Source organism: Epinephelus lanceolatus, chromosome 7 (genome assembly GCF_041903045.1).
Source record: "Epinephelus lanceolatus isolate andai-2023 chromosome 7, ASM4190304v1, whole genome shotgun sequence".
NCBI classification, from domain to species: domain Eukaryota; kingdom Metazoa; phylum Chordata; class Actinopteri; order Perciformes; family Serranidae; genus Epinephelus; species Epinephelus lanceolatus.
The window spans coordinates 28306954-28328690 of NC_135740.1; the positions used below are offsets into that span (position 1 = coordinate 28306954).

At 40.4% G+C, this 21737-nt stretch overlaps 1 protein-coding gene across 3 annotated transcripts in view; it reads left to right on the forward strand.

Annotated features, from left to right (window-relative positions):
• mbnl3 (muscleblind-like splicing regulator 3) overlaps positions 1-13708 on the forward strand; it is a 37628-nt gene extending 23920 nt beyond the window's left edge. Inside the window, exons 4-8 of one of the 3 annotated variants that reach the window (XM_033613527.2) lie at positions 762-965; positions 1059-1298; positions 2435-2588; positions 11292-11386; positions 12798-13708. In XM_033613527.2, coding sequence (XP_033469418.1) covers positions 762-965; positions 1059-1298; positions 2435-2588; positions 11292-11386; positions 12798-12800 — 696 coding nt within the window. In that variant the 3' untranslated portion in view covers positions 12801-13708. The remainder of the gene's footprint in view (positions 1-761; positions 966-1058; positions 1299-2434; positions 2589-11291; positions 11387-12797) is intronic. The other 2 variants (XM_033613192.2, XM_033613445.2) reach the window with 2 other exon arrangements.
• The last annotated feature ends 8029 nt before the right edge of the window (positions 13709-21737 follow it).

Genomic DNA, 21737 nt, shown 5'->3' on the forward strand with positions numbered 1-21737 from the left:
TTGATATATTATAATTTGTTTTGTCTTAAGTCAATGCATCCTCATACAAGGGTTTGTTTGATATCTTACATAAATGCACATGCAACAGTTTGTATGATATCTAATGAATTAGCAACCCACAAAATGACGTTACATACTTAACGTAAAGTTACGTAGGTTAGGTTCAGGAAAAGAAACATGTTGACAGTTTACTCTAAAATAACTTTAAGTTCAATTGGTTTCACACAGGGCACAGGCACCAGTCTTCTTGGGGACATTCCTGTGTTGTTTAATCCATCCACCGCCCCAGCCTGTGTCCTGAGGCAGACTTTCGCTTTTTATATTACTGCCTTCTTCACTCCTGTCAGCACATTGGTCATGTGATCGCAACCTTTCCAATGATGTGGCAAATATACTAACTACTGACTCATGATTACTTTTCATAGGTATACATACGAACAGTGCAAGAGAACAGCCTGCTTTGGTTAAAACTTTTACTTAAAATAGATTATGAAGCAGAGAAGTTTTGCAGTGAATAAAGATTTGTCTTATTCAACTTAATAAAAGGGAATGTGAAATTTGCTGAATCATAAGTGACAAAGTCCAAAATCTTACATATATTATTCATACAGAGGTTTTTTAATGTTGAAAGCAGTAGTGGCATAGCAGTGAAACCCACAGTACTGGTTATGTTACCTCCAAATCCGTTTCCTGATGCCAGAGAAAGCTCTGCCATAACTTGTTTTGCCTCTCTCGTCTCTGCCCTTCTCTCCCTGCCTCAGACAACATTCCCAGTGACGCCCTCCCTGGCAACGAGTCCCAGTATGGCGTTCAGTCCATATCTAAGCCACATGGGCCCAGGCATGGGCTTGATGCCTGAGCTGCTGCCCAGTACTCCCCTGCTGGTCCCTGGGAGTCCCACCGGCCTAGCAGCCATGGGCAACGGCACCTCCGCACAAAAACATGTGCGCACAGACAAGCTGGAGGTATGCAGCCTGCGCGCAGTTGTTGTGTTTCTATGTTTGGCCCAAGTATGATGAAAGGTAAATGTTGACCTGTGCCCCCGCTGGCCCTCCCAGGTCTGTCGAGAATTCCAGCGCGGTAACTGCACGCGGGGCGAGAGCGACTGCCGCTATGCTCACCCTCTGGAGGCCGGCATGGTGGACTGCAGCGAAAACTCCGTCATTGTGTGCATGGACTACATTAAGGGCCGCTGCAGCCGAGACAAGTGCAAGTACTTCCATCCCCCGGCTCACCTGCAGGCCAGGATCAAGGCTGCACAGCACCAAGCCAGTCACAACACAGCGTCCGCAGGCCTGGTGAGTCCAAACACTGAGAACTCTTTGTTCTTTTCACCAAAAATAAACACAGGATGCTTCTCTATGATACACACACAGGTGTAAGCCAATACTCCCCTCCTTAAAGTTATAAATCAACATTCACCATATCACCTCAACGCGGCAGAAAAACAGTAGAAGATTTTTTTGTTCTTTACTTGGATGTTGTTTACTGGTGCAATGAAGGATCAGGGTATCACAGTATCCCTCAGCCAGCTTGAAATTTGATAATGTAGTCTAGGGATTATGTTTTTTCATGAATGTCTGCTACTGTACATGTGTCTGAGTCTGTACTCTCAGCTACAGGGGCTAAAGTTAGCATTGAGAGCAGCTGTAACATAATCAGGTCAATCTGCAGTGCTGATGCAGAAAAACAAGAAAGGCAGTATCAGAAAAAGATGCAAAAATAGTATAATTAGAAACACAAGTATCCAAGTTTATACATCCTGGCATTCATTTAGTTTTTTTTTTTTGCTGTTTCTATTCATATATTTAATCTTAAATTAATCAGGAAAATTAAAAACATTCACTTTTGAAATGACAGCTTGGCACCACGTCCTAAAATGTTATATATAAGTGTGTTTTCATGTTATAATTGAATCTCCCTACTGTGAGTCAAAAGTTCTCGTGGTTATCATCCACTGCAGTTTGATGTTTTAGCACTGGCCCCATTAGTGAATGAAATCATACCAATCCCATTTTGCTCTTGGCCTGACCTCTGGGCTGTCCTACATCACTTCAGCTAATCTGAGATACTGCAGTGTCCTCTTGTGGCGGTAAACAGAAATATCCACGGCGACTGGATGTTGACTCTAAGGCTGAATCCAAATGTCCAGATTTCAATGCACTGGTAGACTCGCAGACTTTGCGGGCGTGTTCCCGTCAAGTCTGGGAGTACCACAATTCATCCAGTCCACAAGGGGCCTCAAGCAGACAATCTGCAGACTTCGAGGGTTAGAGTTCACGGTGCAATATTATGACAATGTTATGCATAGTACATCCTTTGTAAGGGCAGCTACAGTACGTACCAATAGCAAAAATAAAAAGTATGCGATTCAGAATACAGGGTTATACTGAGTTAATGCCAGATAGTAGATAACTTCTCTTCTCCTGGCCAGGCTCTGGGTCCTGGTGCCATGCAGCAGCTACCAAAGAGGCCAATCTTAGAGAAGAGCAACGGAGCAGCTGCCGCCGTCTTTAACCCCAGCATGTTCCACTACCAGCAAGCCCTGGCTAACATGCAGCTCCAGCAGCCAGCCTTCATCCCCACTGGTGAGTCTCCACACACACTGAATACACACAGGTATCACACATGTACACTGGAATCATGGCACTTGGTTCTGGGCAGACAGTGCACGGGTTATGACTTGAGGTGATGAGGTAATATTGCAGGATACAGAGAGTTACAGGTGTAGTTGCAACGGAATGCATGCTGTGTTACTGCTTGCTATTATTCCTTCGATCATGCTGCCTGTTGTGTTGCTTGCATTTGCTTCACTCTGGCTCGACGTGTGATGAGTTGTTGGAGCCATAACCAAAGTTACATTACAGTACGCAGTCCAAACAAACAAGTAATACACATGTCAGAGTCGAGCCATGTGGGACTGTTTGTCAGTGCTGTAATGTTAGTAAGAACATTTACTCAAGGACTATACTTGATACTATACTATACTGTACTTACGCATTTTCTGATGCCCACTACCGCAGACACAGAAAGTAAAGAGGTGTATCGAGAGAGACCTGCCCCTCTCTGTCTCACTCTTGCAAACGTAGACCAAACTCCAAACTGTAAAAGAAATATGAAGATTCAGTTACAGAGTTGCTTTTTGCTGCAAAGTGAGCACTTTTGACATTCACACTACTCTCGGGTACCAACAGCTGCGGACGTGACGTAGCAGCACAGAGGAGGAGGAGAAACTTTGCCCCGTAAGGCTCTAATATAACATAACCTTCTCTCTTCTTCTTGGACGTGGTGAATTTACAGCTTTCTTAATACAGCACTGTCTCTGGCTTTTGTTTGATATCTAGTGATGGCAAAAAATGTTGTTGCACATTTCTGGTCCGTCATTAGTGCCCTTAGCTTGTTTACTATAATACAAGAATGGATGTAGCAGACATCCCATGTGCAGGGGCAGTGCCCTTGTGGGTTCAGCTCTGTGTGTTGTCCTTTCTCTCTCATCCCATTTCCCTCTTAATCTGATCCATTAAATAAAGGCATAAAAGTAAAAAAAAAATCTTTATAGAAATACATATTTTTCTAAAGCCTAACATCACTAATCACAATTTGCCTTTAGAGGACTTAACAGCACACAACATCCCTCTGTCCTTGGACCCTCAAAGGTGATAAGGAAAAACTCCCCTAAAAATCCTTTATGGGGTAAAAAAAAAAAAAAAATGGATATCTGGTGGTTGTTACTGAAAGGGGAACTCTGGTATTTTTTGAAACTGGACCTGATTTTCCCATGTTTTTGTGTCTAAGTGACTCATAGGAAAAACAATGTTTGAAATTGGTCCAGCATTGAGCAAAACGGCTGCAGCAAAACAAACTACAATGGAACCACTTGAAGCATGTGCACCTCTTTAATGTACGTTCTCTTGAAGTGCTTGTTTTTACCACTGACAGGTTCAGGTCCTTATCCTGAGTGTCTAACAACATTATGGAAAGGACTCTACAGAGAACTGAAATATTTTTCTATACCTTTCATTTTTTATGGTCCGCTTTGTGTCTAAGTCTCATAACGAGAGGTCTCATCATGAAATTTCACAAGAGGTGACTTCCAGCAGTAAGAAAATGGTGGAGCCTCCAGTGTGAGTTGAAGAGAGGATTGCTGGTATTAGTTTGTTGTGGCAAAGTACTCTTCTAAGAGATTTTCAAGTCATGGCTGAATGTTAAGCTGATTTCGACAAAGTGAAAATGACTTCTCCTGAAGCGAGACTTGGTCACAAAACAGACCAGAACAAGGAAAAGGTATGGATTAACGTTTCATTTCTCTGTCAGACACTCCTAACAACTATCTCAGCCTGTCGGTGGCAGTAACAAGCACTTTTAGAGGACGTACACTGAAGGTGCACACTTCACCTGAGTGGTTACTTATTAGCCTGTTTCACCGCTGCTGGCTGCAGCGCTCTCGCTCAATACTGGAACAATTTAAAAAATTGTTGTTCCCATGAGTCACTCAGACACAAGATCATAGAAAAATAGGGTCCAGGTTAAAAAATACCGGAGTTTCCCTTTAACCATCAGCAGAGACTCGTCTACACAAACAAACATTACATCATAGTGTAAGACAAATACATGAAACTGATTAGTCATTTGATATAGAATTCATTTCCAACAATTATTAAATTCCCTTAATTATTAAACTTATTTATCGAACAAAAATACCAAATATTTGCTGGCTCTAGCCTCAAAAATGTGAAGATATGCTGCCTTTTCTGTTTTATATACTAATAAGTGTGATTGAAGAAAAGAGATATAAACAGACATGAGAATGCATTTTATTGACGTGTTTGGCACATAGTGATACCAGGGACGTCAGCAGGTATCAGCACTGAAGAGACATTTTTCATGTCATGTTAGCTGTGAAGAAACAGTGAGTCGTGAAATGCTCGAAGGCTGTCAGACATGAATAATTGATATACCACATTCCTAAATTATACAACATAGAGGCCAAAACACCCACATACTGTACTACCTGGTCTGTGCGCACTGAATAATACTTCTGCATTCATTTGTCATACACAGCTTCTATCTTGGATACATCTCTCCTACACCATACTGATACTGATCAAAGCCTCAGTGTCTGCTCATCAGCTGAAAGCAGTTTGCTTTTCACTGATCAGCTTGTTTGTGTGTCTTTGTGTGTTGGTTCACGTCTGTGCACTAACTGCGACACTGTCGACTGCGCTAACCTGAACCTGTCGACTTGGCTCAACCTGCTGTTGATGATTACCCCTTTTTCTTTACCTCAACTCGTTGTCTTTGTCTTTGACTCTTCGTCTGCTCTCATCCATCTCTTGTTTTGTGTCTTCACATAATGTGACAGGCTCTGTTGTGTACACGATGCTGCCCTCAGGAGACATTGGTAGGTCAACTGTATCATAGCTGGAGATCAGTAACTTCACTGTGTGTGGCAGTGGACAGGAGTCTGTAATACATGACTGAATGATTAACTGCAACATGACCGTACTCTTTAGCATGTTGTCAACCAGTGAAAGATATAATATGTGACTTCTCCTCATTAAAATATCAAAAAACGATTGGACCAATGTTTTTTTTTTTTTTTTTTTTTGAGTTGTGTTCTTACATCATCCCAAATGTTTCCAACAATGTTCAAACCCAGAGAAATCTTTCATTTTAAACAAGGATAAGGTCCTTGTTATTTGGTCACCGTCACCTGTCAATGGCGTCATTTTCTCTTTGCACATGAATCAGTGTTGTAGTTGTCTGCTTGGGGCTGTCATAAATGGCCTTTCAATTGAAACAATTTTGTAGATCTTAGTCGTCTTAGGGCTGCAAAGGTATGAGATTTTCACAATAGGATAACCATCATAACCGTCTCAGAAAATGCCATGGTTTCATGGTATCACGTTATTAAAGAATTTCTCTTCTCATCAGTCAGAATGACCCTTAAATGAATGAAAACGTAAGGCTTATTGATGGTTAAACAAACGTTTTATAACTGGGTATAAAGTCTCCCTTAGAAAATAACTGAAATAAAGGGGAGATTCAACGTCCAGTTGGGTTTTTTTTTTCTTTAATATCACAGATAAGTAAATGCACATGGTACAATAACTGTCAACTTATACATTATACCTTGAAATTGGTATATCGCTGCAAACCCTAGTTGTTTTTAACGATATGTTTTAACCAGATGAAGGATTTTAGTCATTTGATTAGTCGTCTGGATCTTAAGTTATCAGAGAAACAAGTTGAACAAACATTGTCAGCAGCTCGGATCCAGCCCTTGCTGTGCCAAACAGGTTCAGAAAAACACTGATTTTTAATGTGAAACTGCTTCATTCAGTGTTTTTACCAGTTTAAATTACCTGGTCCATTTTTTTTTTTTTTTGGAGAGGAGACCTCTGCAAATAACTCAGCTCCCAGTAAGAAACTCCTGAACAATGAACACTGAAGGAATCCTAAACTGACGGCATTGCTCTGTCTGTTGTCATTGTTTTGATTAAGAGACCCCTACAGGCTGTACATTTAAACACAAAGCATGCAGCATGTTTTACAGTGCTGCCAACAACCTCCCAAAGCCATATTAGATTATGATTTCAAAGCACTTTTTTAAATTCATACCTGTACAGTATAAATAACTTAAAGACGTTCTCTGTGGTAGGTAATGCAATTCAGTTATTCTTTAGTTTCCCTGTTTTGTTAAACAACAGTTGATTTTTTTTTTAGTATTTGTTTGAAATTCTAATCTTTTGTGAGAAAGTAGACAGAAAATATGCCTGGCCAAAGGTAAACAGGGGATGTTGCAATTACATGGACAGTGCCTTAAACTCCTTGATCACCAGGGCCCTGAAAAGAACAGATAATGTTTTAAAAACTCTCTTTTTTAGAACAGTAACGTCACTGTGATGGAGAGTAAAGGGGACTAAATGTTATTGTGATGGAGCTCTACTCTCCAACAAGCTCCAAGTTCCTATAGTTGGATTTTGACGTCATCCTGTACTGGACAGTAATCGGTAGAAGTTCAGCAGTAACGTTCAGTAAATTAAAATTGCAGTTAATGAGCTCAAACTGTGATGATCCCTCAAGGTTGTTATTATAGAGGCACGTACCGCACATTATTGTGTCAGCTACTGAAGACCATATGATAGGTCTCAGCCTGTCGTCTTTGTCATTGCATCATGTCTGTGTGTCATCATGTCTGCCTGTCTGCCTGTCTGCAGTCACATTAACGTCCTGTTTGAGTCATGCTTTGTGTAAGCAGTCATCCATCATTTTTTCTGTGCGAGCATGCCTGGTGTGTGTTCATGTCTGCATGCATGTGTGTATGCTGTATGAAAACCCTCAGTGCCTGAACCCAACCTGCACCAGCCCCCTTAAACCTCCCAGAAATTGAACTCTTATTTGAGCCAAGTATAGAGAAGTGTTTCCCAGTTTTATGGTGGCTGTGCAATGAAATTTTTCAGAAAACTGATACTGAAAATATCAGAATAAATTGTAGGTTAATCATAGAAAACAGAATGATCGTCACTGCAGCTACGTTTTTAACAATTTACTTAGGTTACATCTTTATTTCAGTTTATTCAGTACATGTAATACTGTATGTGTGGACTTGAACAGAATCCAGACCAGTGAGCTAGGCATCTCACCTGTGACAATCCAGTGCTGAGGTGTTAACAAGGATTACAAAAAAATACTATATCTTGCTGAAATATTAAAGATCCATCAGAATCACAACACACACACACACACACACACATACACACACAAAAGGGAGATGCACTATCATTTGTGGCGATGCTGATCTTAATCTCAGTCACGAATCTGGTAGATAGCATCATAAAAGGTTTCCCTAAAGACATGTTGTTGTGTGTGTGTGTGTGTGTGTGTGTGTGTGTGTGTATTTGTGTTCTCCATTCATATCCCATTACCACTGATGCTGTTTTAAAATCACGATGAAATTAAGTTTCCAGGATGTGTTGCTGTGCTGCAGTTGTAGTCCAGCTCTCTGATTTTTGTTCTATTTGATCCAGTTGGAAACTCTACAGAAGTTCTCTGGTTAGCATTGTACACTGAACACAAATTCAAACATAACACATTTGTTTTTGCTCCCATTATCCCCAGGGTTAAGTTAAAGATCTGAGGCTGTTTTAATGCACTCAGTAGATACATGTCTCTCACATTTTGGTCACCAATTAGCTAAAATCCTGAGTAAGCACTTCTCCTTTTCACAGCATCATTACTGCACAGGCGTGCCTTGGGATGGTCACAATAAAAGCTTATGTATAGCACAACACAATGCCACAGATGTCGCAATTTTTCAGGGGGTGTGCCACTGGCAAGCTGACTGCAGGAATGTCCACCAGAGCTGTTGCCTGTGAACTGAATGTTCATTCCACAACCATGAACTGTCTCCAATGTGGTTTCCCTAAATTTGGCAGTAAATCCAGCTGAGGTTGATTAAAATAAAGCTAGAAATACTGCCCCGTTGTTGTGTGCATCTGCAACTCTAATGAATAACATTGAATGTTCTTCAGCCCCGACAAACAATACCATCAGCAGTGTGAGTGAGATTTCTATCAAACACATTAGTACTCACCCACATATTCCTGACTGAGAACAGATTTAAATATGCAACATAAAAGAAAACACCTCTGTGGGTGCACAGGGGCTTTAAAAATATATGGGCTGTATCTGAAACCACCTACTACATACTACCAATAAATGCAGTATGTGCATTAGTAGTATGCAGTATGAAACTGTTAAATGGATTTGTTTCGCAGTACGCTCGGCCAGGCTTTGCCAATTTCCAGTTTTGGAAAGTAGAAGTTAACAATAGCACGGATAATAGCAACCCACCACTACTGTATAGTGGCAGTGGATATAGGCCTCTATGTTCTGCTCTGTCCCTAACAACAAAAATTATAACTGACCGTTAGATTTAAGGTCTGCATGTTGTGTTTTGTGTTTTTATTAACAGCTTGCTAAGGTTAATGTTTCTGTCTTTGGGATATCGAGTGTTAGCTTAGCAGGCTTAACTTAAATGTTACAGATATGTTTAGAATACAGTAGTTGGACAAATTTAGTTATACGTTTGTTACAGATGTAGCTTTGTTATAATTGCAAATGGTTCTCCTCACATGAGATTAAATGTTAGTTGTTAGTTGTTTCAGCCCTTTGCAATGTGGGATACATCAGGAGAGGTCAACTGGTTTAATGTGCAATGAAGATTTTTTGCTGAACCACTTCGACATCCGGGTATTTTGCTTTCTTTTGCATACTGCCTACTATATTTTGGGCTGTAATCAACCACAGAAAGTCTTGGTCAACCAAAACCCTACCTACTCTTCAACCAATCGATTAGTTGATGGGGAAACAATTCTGCACATTATCTCTAGATTAACTAAATCGACTGCAGTGCACTGAGGGTGAACTCAACAAAGCTTTTTTTTGTCTGTCATAGAGCTCAACATCAACACGTGCTTAGGGCAAGTAAATTCTGTGTTCGGGCAATTACAGTGCCTTAAGTGAAAAATAAATGGGATTTTCACTGTAATATTATATGAACATAAACTGAACACTGTATTATTGGAAGCGCCCAGCTGCATGCCCCCCTCGTGGCCCAATTGTTGAAAAACGCGCACTAAAGTGCCCTCCTGGGAGCCAAAACGCACACTGAAGTGCCCTCTTGGTAGCCAAAACGCGCACTAAAGTGCCCTCCTTGGAGCCAAAACGCGCGCTAAAGTGCCCTCTTGGCAGCCAAAATGCCCTCCTGGGAGCCAAAATGCATGCTAAAGTGCCCTCTTGGCAGCCAAAATGCCCTCCTGGGAGCCAAAATGCATGCTAAAGTGCCCTCTTGGGAGCCAAAATGCGCGCTAAAGTGCCCTCCTGGGAGCCAAACACGCGCTAAAGTGCCCTCTTAGCAGCCAAAATGTCCTCCTGGGAGCCAAAACGCGTGCTAAAGTGCCCTCTTGGCAGCCAAAGTGCCCTCCTGGGAGCCAAAACGCACGCTAAAATGCCCTCCTGGGAGCCAAAACGTGCACTAAAGTGCCCTCTCAGATGGACTGTATTCATAATAGATATGCCACAATAATATAAGTAACCAGCGCCAATTAGTTAGTCAATGAGAATGTGTATGTTTGAGGGGCATAAGCACATACAGCGAGCAGCAGCAGGGACCCACTGTCTGACACTGGCACACTGTTAGGACGGAAACAGAGGGCTTGGCAGGGACAAAGCACCTGCAGCAACAGGCGAACACACTGTCTGGTCATTTTGACTTGACCCGCTGACTTCACTACAAGCTGATTGGCTGTAGATAAAGGTGACGTGTTTTACGCTCTAAAACCAGCCCAGCTGATTTGACCAGCTGGGTTGCAGGTGACACCATCAGCCGGCTTGAGTCGAGCTCAGACGGCCAGTTCACAGCACTACAACTTTTGTCTGCAACGTTCTAAAACAGTTTCATCTCATTGTTAATCTTTGGTCTGAACTGGGTTTAAGCTGACATACCCTCTGCTGAATTCATCATGGGTTATTTTAACAGGCTTAACAAAACACCTCCAGACACAGGACTACTGTAGTTGAACTTCCTTTGACTTGTAATCTTAACTGTGTTTTCCTTTAAGTCAAATTATTTTGTTATCTCTTTTACCGACTTGAAAGAAAGCAGATCAAATGTGTGTGAAATCATTGAAACATCTTAATTTGTAGTTCATGTGTCAGTGCTGTGTTTGTCCAAAGCACCTTCATCACAAGACATCTAGATGTTGAAATTGATCTTGCGAAGACAGTCAGTCACTAAATTACAGATATATTATGATTATCAACTCACAGGACTCTTTCATCAGAAGATATAAACCACTGTCACATTAAAGCTGTGACATTATTGAAGGAGTTTTTTGTCTGTTATGGATCATTTGCTCGCTCCATACACATGCCTCGTCCATTTGAATACAATATATCAGATACTCCAGTCTGATCAGATTGTATGACTGTGTATTGTTTGTTTAACGACCATTTGTTGGTGAAACAGTGCATTTTCTTTTGTTTTGTAACTGGTTGGCTAATTAAATATGTGATTTCCTTTATCTCTTATTTCGTTTGCATGTGTCTTGATTGTTTATTCATCCTGGCAATATCACTTGACTTGTGCCATGACTTTTGATCCGACACATTTTGCCATGGTAACCATATCATTCCTGTCCCTCCCTCCCTCCCTCCTCCTCCTCCTCCTCCTCCTCCCCGCCCACATCCTCGTCCTCTGTGTTTCGTCTGACTCGCCTGAATAAAAGTTCCCATGATGCACGGTGCCACCACCTCCACTGTTTCGTCGGCTTCGACCCCAGTCACCAATGTTCCTTTCGCTGAATCTGCCGCCTCGAATCAGGTTTGCTCTTTCGTTTCAGTTCTTTTATTTTTAGCTGAGTAGGTCCTGAGTCCTGTTCGTAGTCCACTCTCATCAGGTGCCTGTAGTGTCACATGTGTTATGTTCACATTTCATCTGTCCTCACTCTCCAGTCTGTTGTGGTGTGAGCAAATGAAAACAGTTCAGATACCTAACTGTTTTCATCTGAATGTTGTAGTTTGGTGTGTCATGCCTCACTGTCTTGTCTCAGTGTTTTATGTAATCTGTGGACACACAGTATGTGGTCTGGCATCAGTAGCAAAACCGCTGTAATTTAAACGCTTCTGCTTTTCTCTTTCCTTTAACATCCAGTGTTAATTTGCCTTCTGTCGTACAGATGGGACAGATTTCATGGCAAAAATGTCCAAACAGCAAGGGGGGTTTAGTACCTGCCTGTGGCAGAGCAATATAGCAAATATACCTTTTTATATTATATTTTCCAATATACAGTGTGAGATGCTTATGTTATATGTATTTACTTTAAGGAGTTTTCACCACCAATCTTTAGTGCTGCTTTTTAGGGGAATACTTCACACACAGAATTATTTGTATATCTGTTTTTCACCCTGTGGTACGTTGAATTTGTTAAGAGAACTTTGTTTTTCGTGCCTCCATGGTGAACGAAGAATCCAAAAACTGAGAAAATTCTTGACGAATTGAAGTAAAGTGTTTAACAACAGCAAAACTCTATCAAAACGTGTTTACAGACTCTCAAACAACTTGTGCAGTATAATCCAAGTCTCATTCATCCAGTCTTGTGCTCAGTACTCCCCAAACACATGCATTTTCACTTAAACCTAACTATTTTAAACCTGCCATCTCATGTATGGACAAGTAGTGCACCAGGGAACGCATGTGTTTGACCTCTGCTCAAAGAAATGCAGGAGCTGAGTTCAAATGCACATTTGTGCACTTGGATTTTGCTGCATGAGTTGTCTGTGGTTAAACGTGGCCCCCTTTTACTCCAATTCATCAAAAATATTCTCTGTGTAACACGGGGTGAGTAACTGATGCACACAAGATCATGTTGTGGGTCAAGTATTCCAATTCTCCAATCCAACTTCTCCTTCATGGCCTGAATGTGCTCATGTATCTGAAATGAAGAACAAAATGTAGAAGGAAAAATATTAATACACACAGTTCAGCAGATTTTTAAACTATAATATGATGGCTGGTAGGCAGTTTCCTTTCCAACAATGATAGTAACAGTTATTCAGAAATACATGCTTTCATTGCACCTTGACCACTTGCTGTTAAAAACCAAATCCTGTCATGTTCTGGCTAAAGTCCTGGCTCTACATTATTAGTATAAACTTACTGAATCATGGCAGGCTGCTGTTTTTAACTGTGATTTCACTGCTCCTCCTCACACCCCTGCCTTTCTCTCTTCCAGTAGACCCGTCTGAGCTCCTGACCCCTGATCCAGTGGAGCTCCAGTGCGTTCCCATGGAAACCCATTTCTGTCCCGTCCCCAAACTGCTGGTGGCAGCTCCAGTGGCGCTAAACTCAGTAAGCCTTTCCCGAAACCCCAGTTAAAGTCCCTGACACCTGCGCACTACCAGGGTGGTCATCTTTTCTGAATGCAGCAAACATGTGCCTCGCCTACAGTGCACACTGACTGAGTGTGAAACCTCTTTTACGAGATATTACGAACGTTAACGAAGCTGCGATGACGCAATACAAGCCTGGACGTATTACTGTTGCTTTAAAGCAGCCATCCTGATGCATTCTGACTTGATCAGGCTGAGCAATAGAGCTCCCTCGTTCTTACAGCCATACATGCCCACACCTTAAAAGTGCAGCAGACATGTGCACACACACACACACACACACACACACACAAACACACATTTTAGACTACACGCCCTTTATGGGTTGGAGCCATCACATGAGGCGACCCAACACTTTTGACTGTTCCAAAGTCAGAAATTCTGGAAATTGAGACCATTTGAGTGGCGAACGGACCTGCTGCTGGTCTACAACCAGTACGTGTTGTCAAAACGAAAGAGTGTTTCATATCATGTCATGTTTACGTTTCAAAGATGGCTACAAATGTAACATTTGTGTTGTACCATGTGTACCATTAAGTTTGTTCTCATGGTCTCATCTTGCCTGATGAAACGCCAACGAGTCGTTGTTAATTTGTTTGTGCCTTTGATTTATCTGCTCAGCTGCAGAGGAGACTTAGTTTCCCGACGTAATTCAAAACACTTGACAGCATACACTGAGAGATGTTGTTATTTTTGCAATTAAAGGCAATACCTTTTGTCACATACATACTGTGTGTCAACCTGTCGAAGAAAATCTAGGATTAACAGTGATCGCCACTTAAAATTTATATCGTTTCATGAATGTTTAGTTAGATTTGAATCAGTTTTTTAGCCCCTGGTTTCACAGTCAGTATCTGGTACTTAAATAAAAGCAGCAAATGAGACTTTACTTTTTGTTTAGCGCAGCAACCTTAAAGAACTACAAATTGACAGTGTCATAAAATTAGGATACAATCAGTTCTATACTAAAGAGGCTGAGTTGAGAGATTTCTAAGAATGTGGCTCTTGATTTAAGAAACAAACTGCCTTAAAGCAGGTGAGATCGTGTCATTAAAACGGTTGAATATGAGTGATGCAGTATCTTTATCAGTGGTTGTTTCTTGGCTGTGATGGGTAAGGTTTGTTTGTCCTGTTTCCTCCATGATTTGATATCCAAATATGGTGTAAAAGAAAGACAATCTACAGGCGACGAGTCAGATGTCCCGTGTGAAATCGTAGTAAAGACAAAGCAATGATTCTGGGAGTCAGATCTAAGCTAACAGACTTATAATTGGCACCTCTTAAACTTCTACATCTGATGTCAGAGTTATTGCACAAGATGGGAGCTGGATTTGTTTCCTGATGTTGTGCCTAAAGTCTGTGTGTGCCAAGCAGTCGTTGGTATATGCAAGGAGTCCCCCCCCCCATTCGATGCAATACCTGAATAATTCCTCTAACGCAGAGTTGTCTTTTAAAAAGGCAGTTTGTGTAATTGTCTCCTTTTATGCGGCTTTTGGATTGAATACGTGGCACAAGATTTTTATGTTTTTTTTGGCTCTTCAGGGAGAAAGCTTAGAACTTGAAAATGTCCTGTCTGACTTTATAATGTGTCGTCTTTTCTACTGATGTGTCCTTTTTGTCAAAAGCAGTCAGACTCTGAATATTGCAGCCACAGCTGTTATAATCAGAATTGAGTTATGGCAAAGTCGGGAGATGGAGGAATAAATTACTCGTTTGATGTCTGATGGTTAAAAAAAAACGGCAAACCAATTGGGTTTTTGGTTTTCAAATGTCTGTAAAGAATTGCTTTGTAGGGGCGAAAAATTGAACGTAACGGCTCTGGAAAGCGAGCTGAAATCACTTTTATCCAAATTCAAATGTGCCTCTTTCAAGTCTCCTCAAACCACCACTGTCAATACACTGTAAGAACAGACCAGTGCTCAAAGATAGGTGTGTTATTTGGTACGTTATTATAACAGTAAATCACATCTGTACTAGTTTCTTCTCTGAGACAGCTGTGCTGTCTTATCGTTTATGTAAAGAAATAAATTAGTGACTTGTGTGCATACTTAAGTGTGTTGAAAAAGACAATGAATCACATATTTGGTTAGTTGTAAATGCTGCAGATATTACGGCATTTCCCACTGAACATTATTCATTTTAAATAATGTTATTGTGTCGTGAATGTATCTAATGCAAAAACTCTACACATGCCCTTCTAAAAGACCGGCATGTTGAAATGTAATGATTCACTATATATAGACTATTTCTGAGGTCACATAGGTACCATGCTGATACTGTGTTAAGACATATTAAAGTATGTGTATTGTTATATAGATTTATATTTAATGTCAATGGATGGTGTGACTACTTTTAGAAATATCTTTCACTCTCGGAAAAGGTAGAGCAGAATTGTACTCTTTGAAGTACAAATGTACACCGTACAGGTACATTGAAGTACCATTTCTTGCCAGTCAGTTGTTGTACCCCTCCCTTCAAAAGTACCCAAAGTGCCCAAAATGCACCTATAAACATGGTATAATCGCTGGGCAAAAGAAAATTAGCATTCAGACCTTTTTTTGGCATTTTATTTGAATAATGTGGATTGGTCAGTACTCCTTGTACTACAGTTCCTGGTTGTGTAGGTTCCCACTGGGGAGGCTGTACACAGAAGTAACAGTGTAGACAGGCCATCCAGTGGGAGTTGCTAGCGCTGTGACAGGAACGTAATCCCTCACTGGCTTCCCACCCATTAACACTGTCAACTGTGTTTAATGGAAACAGCTTGGGAGCACTGCTTCCTGGGACTGATCCTGGGTTTGGGTGGGTGAATGCTTTCCCCCCTTTACCACCTAAGCAACCTCATTAGTGACTGTTCATGTTGAATTGGTATAAATGTGTCCCTTAAAGGAACAGAGTGCTTTCTTTCCATGTTAAATGAGAGGATTATAACCACTCTCATGTTTGTGTGTTAAATATGAAGCTAGAACCTGCTGCCACTTAGTCTAGCATAAAGGCTGGAAACAGGGGAAAGTCGTGAACATACCATGGACAATATAGTGAATGATTTACACACTACACAGTCAATAGGAAGTGATTCGATCAATGAATGCATTTACATGAATAAGGAGGAATGAATAACCCATCCAATTCAACATCGTATTACATTAGGAGAAACCTGAACATGCTAGCTGCAGTACTCCAAAAGAAACTGGGATGAATTCAGGGAATATGAATAACTGGATTTCTCTGTGCTCATGTAAACATCATATCCCAAATGTGATCATAATCAAGATAACCCTGATTAACAGGTTATTCATGTTCATGTAATTGCGCTCAATGTCAGTGACATTCTAGAATATTCCCACTGCCACTACTTTAGCTAGGCTACTGTCTGCTGTCCCAACAAAAACAGAAAAGCAATTTTTTTGGGAACAGATGGATGGCGGACACTGTATGTTGCTGGTGAGTGTAGTGCTTTTATCACCACTGGCTTTGTTAGCTTGTTGTTGACTGTGTAGTCAACCCTCTGTTGATGTAGTGTTTTGTCAGCTACCTAGCTGTTGTTAGTGTCAAGATATTGTTGTCATAGAAACATACCCATGGGGAGCACATCATTTTAAAAAAGCGCTTTTATGAAGCGCTCCCTGGTGCCCTGCCACCGCTTTTCTGCTGAAGAAAAATGCTTTGTGGACACAGGCCCTTAGGAGTTTAAAACATTAGTTATTAGCAGACTAGTTTAATAGCAGAGAGGCTATTAATTTTTTCAGCATAAAATCTAACCATAAAAAGTCTTGATATGGATGGTTGTTGGTTTTTAAATTGACTATTCCAAGTCCCGCCCACTTAGTTACTGTTGCTAGGTCGGACAAGCTTGACAAAAGGAGACATGGCGATGCTGGTGCAGCTTAGCTAGGTGCAGCAGTGTGTATAGCAGGCAATTTAGTTTACAGAAACTAACAGCAAGTGCTACAGTATGCGATGGGACGATTTATTTATGATGATGTTGTGTCTATACAAAATAATAACCACAAAAGTTACTTAAGGGAGGAACATAGCCCCACAGAGATAATATTAACAAAGGAGCATTAGCCTTTATATTTTCTGGCTAACGACAATTCATGTCATTCTTAAAAATACGTCACCAGCCTTTTTCAAATCCTTAATATTACCACAGAAATCATGAGGAAGCAAACAAGGCTGATACTGGTGATCTGACATCAGGCTAAATCCTTTTAGCAATATGTTAGCTAGCTAGCTTGTGTTTTGCTAACATTAGCTAACTTAAGATGTGACTATATATATAATGTAATGTGTCTGTAAAGATTGTGACAGTCCCCAGCCACATCTTTTAACCATCTTCAGAACTTGGTTGTCTTTTCAACATTTATAATCTTAGCATGTAGCATAGCTAGCTAAGTATAGCAGAACAGAGGAAAGTCGACCGAGGTTCGGCCAAAGCTTGCTCAACTGTTATTGGAGCACAGAATGAAAAGGGGCGGGACTTAAGGCCCGAACATACTCGGGCCTTTACTCCGCGAGTAATGTCCGCAGTCATTCGGGCTTTCATAGTCGAGCGCACTTCCGCGTTGTAGTTTCCTGTAAAAATGTCCGTGAAAAATCCCCGCGATGTGAAAAATACATGCTGAGCAGTCACTGGTGCGCGAAGCGAAGTCCACGCGGTTGTAAAATCTGAGCTTTGCGTGCACAGGGCTTGCGGACGTCCGCTTTGAGTCCGCGCGGACCTCCGCAGAGTCCGTTCCGCGTACGTGCCGCCCAAGTATGTTCGGGCCTTTAGAAAGTACTGATGTGACATACCTTATCTTCTCAGTGCTATCTGGTGAACAAACTATGTACTATTGACACTATTTCAAAATTACCCCAAGCTTAATTTGGCATTTTGACTGCAGTTTCTAATACAACATATCTACAATAAGCTAATATTGGTTGATTTATTGGTCTCACTCTACTTTCTACAGCGCTAGGCTAACGTGTTCCCCCTGTTTCCAGTCTTTATGCTAAGCTAAGTTAACTGTCTCCTGGTTCAAGCTTCATATTTACGGCACAGATGTGAGTGTGATATCAATCTTCTGATCTAACCCCTTTAAAGAAAACAAATAGGCTAAACTAATTTCCCAAAATGCTGAAGTATATATTCAACCTATCATACATTTTTATCTACATGGTGGATCAAACATCTCCTAGCCTGCTATATACCAGTTATCGAACATCTTTTAAAGAAATGTACTTTGTGGTACAGAAACGTACTTTTCCTTTACCCCTGTTTTTGAGTGTGTTGAGCAGCTATGTTCTCTCGAGTCCTTGAAATATTTCTCTCCTATTTGATGAAATTGATGATTCGAATGTCAAGACAATTAAGTTTGTCTAAATCTTACAGCTTTTAAAGACTAGCTTTGTCCAGCCAAGAAAACCCCTCCCTCTAGCCTTCGTCTCCTCCTCCTTCACATCATTATGCCTTCACTAACTGCTGTCCAGCTGGAAAAAAAAACAGAATACTTGATTAATAAATTGTGCCTCTTGAGGGCATTTGAATTTTGAAGTACATATATTGACGTATGTATGCACAAGAGCGTGGTCTGGGAACTGCAGAGTGGCATGAGAAAAATTAGTTTTTACCTCTTTCCCTTTCTCATTCTCTTGTACTTGATTTCCTTTAGGCCTCACTGTATTTCTCCCATACAGTCATGAATCATTACTCTGGAATATGCAAAATGCTCTGATCATTGCGTCCAGTGACCAGATCCTTTAGCATGCGGACAGTCAACTCGGTCCTGAGCATACTTGTGTTGCCCGGGGCACAAACAAAGGGCCTTATTTCTTGATCACTGTATAAAGATGTGATAGCTGTGTATGAAAGTGACATGTATTAATGGTAAGTTAAGCTTTTTTTTTTAAACTGACATAAAAAACACAGCATGGAAATAAAAACTCATTTATACATAGTTAATAGTTTGTGTAGACCAAGAAAAAAATATATAATATGAAAATCATTTGTACACAATGATGGAGTCATTGTTAATGGTAATAGTTGCTGTTGCTGTGGCAACAAAATGACAACATGGCTACCTTTCTATTACCCTAATTGTGATTTTTTTCACATTAATTGAAATAACATACATCACCAACTTATTCAAAAAGGGAATGTCTAATTAGTTTGTCTTGTTATTGCGACGTGATTAAATATTTTGTATGGAAAACTTAAATCCTTGTAATATCCAAAGGTCCTTAGGGGAGATCAGGTGTTTATTTTGTTTTGTTTATTTGACCTTAATTGTTTTTTTTTTGTTCTTGTACATGGTGTTTTTGAGAAATAAGAATGGACTTTGGCTTTTAAAGCAAACACCTGTCTGTCAGGAAGGTTAAAGAGGCTTTTGGACTAATGGAAAGATCTTCATCCTTTTCTGTAAAATCAAACACTCCTCACTGTTCACTTCCTGCAGACTGACTGGCCCTCGCTCAGTTTCCTCTGCACGGAGCTTCATTAGTGGGTTCTGTTTTTAGTTTTTTGGCCAAGAAGGTGGTCCAGAAGTCTCTTTGTGCCCAGCTGTGCTGGGTGATGTCGATCCTTGCTGAGGTGTATACGAATGTGTGATGTTCACCTTGTTTGCACTTATGTACATAACTATGTCAAAATACTCAAAATTTATTTTGAATAAATATAGATAAAAGAGTTGATTAAAAATCAAATCAATGTATTGTTAATGATATGAGTATGTCTATCATTTTATTACAGTATCAAAAGATTGCTCTGAGGGATCTGTCCTTTTCTTTGTTTGTTTGTTTGCTAGAGCCCTGTTCTTTGCCAAGCATGACATTGCCTAGCTGTAAACCACAAATGGTTTGCTTTATAAAAGCTTTTTTTTGTTCATTTACAGGGATATTTTTGTTTCTATCATATCTGACCCTGACATCAAACACAAATGGTGGATTAGAAGATTATAGACAGTCTGAAATATATTTAATAAACCAGTACTAACCTCGTCCTTTAAAGGGGGACTACACCCATTTTCAAAATTCATACATGTTATTCCTGTGGTCTAAGACAGTCCAGAAATATAACAAGAACAACTCTCTCCCAAATCCCAAAATTAAAGTGCACAAACTCAAATTTGCGATGTCGTCAAGTATAAAGTCTGGAGCTGCTCTATAGGCAATGAACTGTGAAAGATGTCCAGATCAGTGGTTCCCAACCTGGGGCCAGGAGCATCACGGGGGGTCACAGGGTCCTCTTGGTTTTAAGGGGTGTAAAAAACATTATTCTTACAAATACACAGGCCTATATGTCAGCATTTAAATTATGTCTATTAAAAAAAAACTAAATAAAATTGTTAGTTGTATAATTTAGATTATTAAAGGTATAAACTTGTAATCTCCCAGGATCATGGCACGGTGAACACCTCAACGAAAGCTTCATTCATTTAGTCTTCACTCTCTGATAGAAAGCAACGCTCAGCAGTTAAAACAACCAAAGAGCTAAAAGAACAATTGCATAACACAGACAGAACTGTGTTAAAAGTTCATGAAATATCAGGAAAACTAAAATAAAATGGGTCACTTAGTCAGGGGTCGCCAGTTTACTCAATGATAGAAAAGTGGTTCCCTGAAGGGAAAAGGTTTGGAACCACTGGGGAATGATCTGACTATATGGGAACGTTTATGTTTCACTGCTAAGAAGACTACAACAGAATAAAGCTCATTTGGGTATAAAAAAAAAAACAAACAGTGTGGGTCCACAAAATAAGTCTCCTATTCATTGTCTTTAGAGCAGACTTTATACCTGATGACATCACAAGTTTGAGACTTACTTCTCTGGTTTGAGAGAGAGTAGCTCATGTTCACAAGTATTGATTGAACTTTCTCAGGCCATGGGATGAACATATTGGACATCTTCATTTAGGTGGTGTTCCCCTTTAAACGCAGGTGCATTCCTCTCTCAGTAATGCACCAAAATAAAGCACAGAGCAGCTCCACCTGCAGGCTGAAAAGCAGTCAGGAATAAAAGAGGAGCAGATACAAGAATCAGACTGTGGAGGGACGTGGATGTGAGATGTCTTCACAGGGTTTTAAACTCACTTTACTTTTGTCATTTTGTGAAATGGGTTCTTCTTTGCTCCCTTGGTGTCATTATCCAAAACAACAATAAATCTGAATTCTCCTCAGGATTTTAGTCAAAAATTGCAAACAACCTGGTTTTCCAATGTTATCCTTGCAGCAGCAGCAACATCCTTAGCAACTGTGTTCCTGCAGATTTGGACATGTGATGCTCCTCAATTGCTATTAAAGCCAACGATTTTGTTGCCATGGCACTTGTCCTAGCAGTGGATTGACTGAGTCATCCTGGTGAATCGGTTCACAGCCCTCTGACTCCACACATGGAGTGGACTTAACATACTGTGGGTTTCCAGTCACCAACAAGTGAATAAGACTGTGATTTTGTTTTGAAATTGATTTGTTGTTGTCATTATTTTAAAACAATTTAGTTGTAATCGTGCCTTTATCATGCAGGATGTAGTTGTCCTCTTTTACTTTCTACATTTAAATTGACTTAAAACAGCACATGTACCGAGTGTGTGTAAAATACATCCCTTTATTTAAACTCCTTCGTTGGTGAGTCGTTATTAAATTGGGTACAGTTGCAGACTGAATGGCAACCCGTGGAAGATGATGAGGGCCAAAGACTGTTCAGGACTAAGCCATATGAAAAACTCTCTCTGACACTCTAGGACAGACTTGAAAGTGACTGCTGTTTCTTAGTCATCTATCGTTTCACTCTGTTTTCTGCT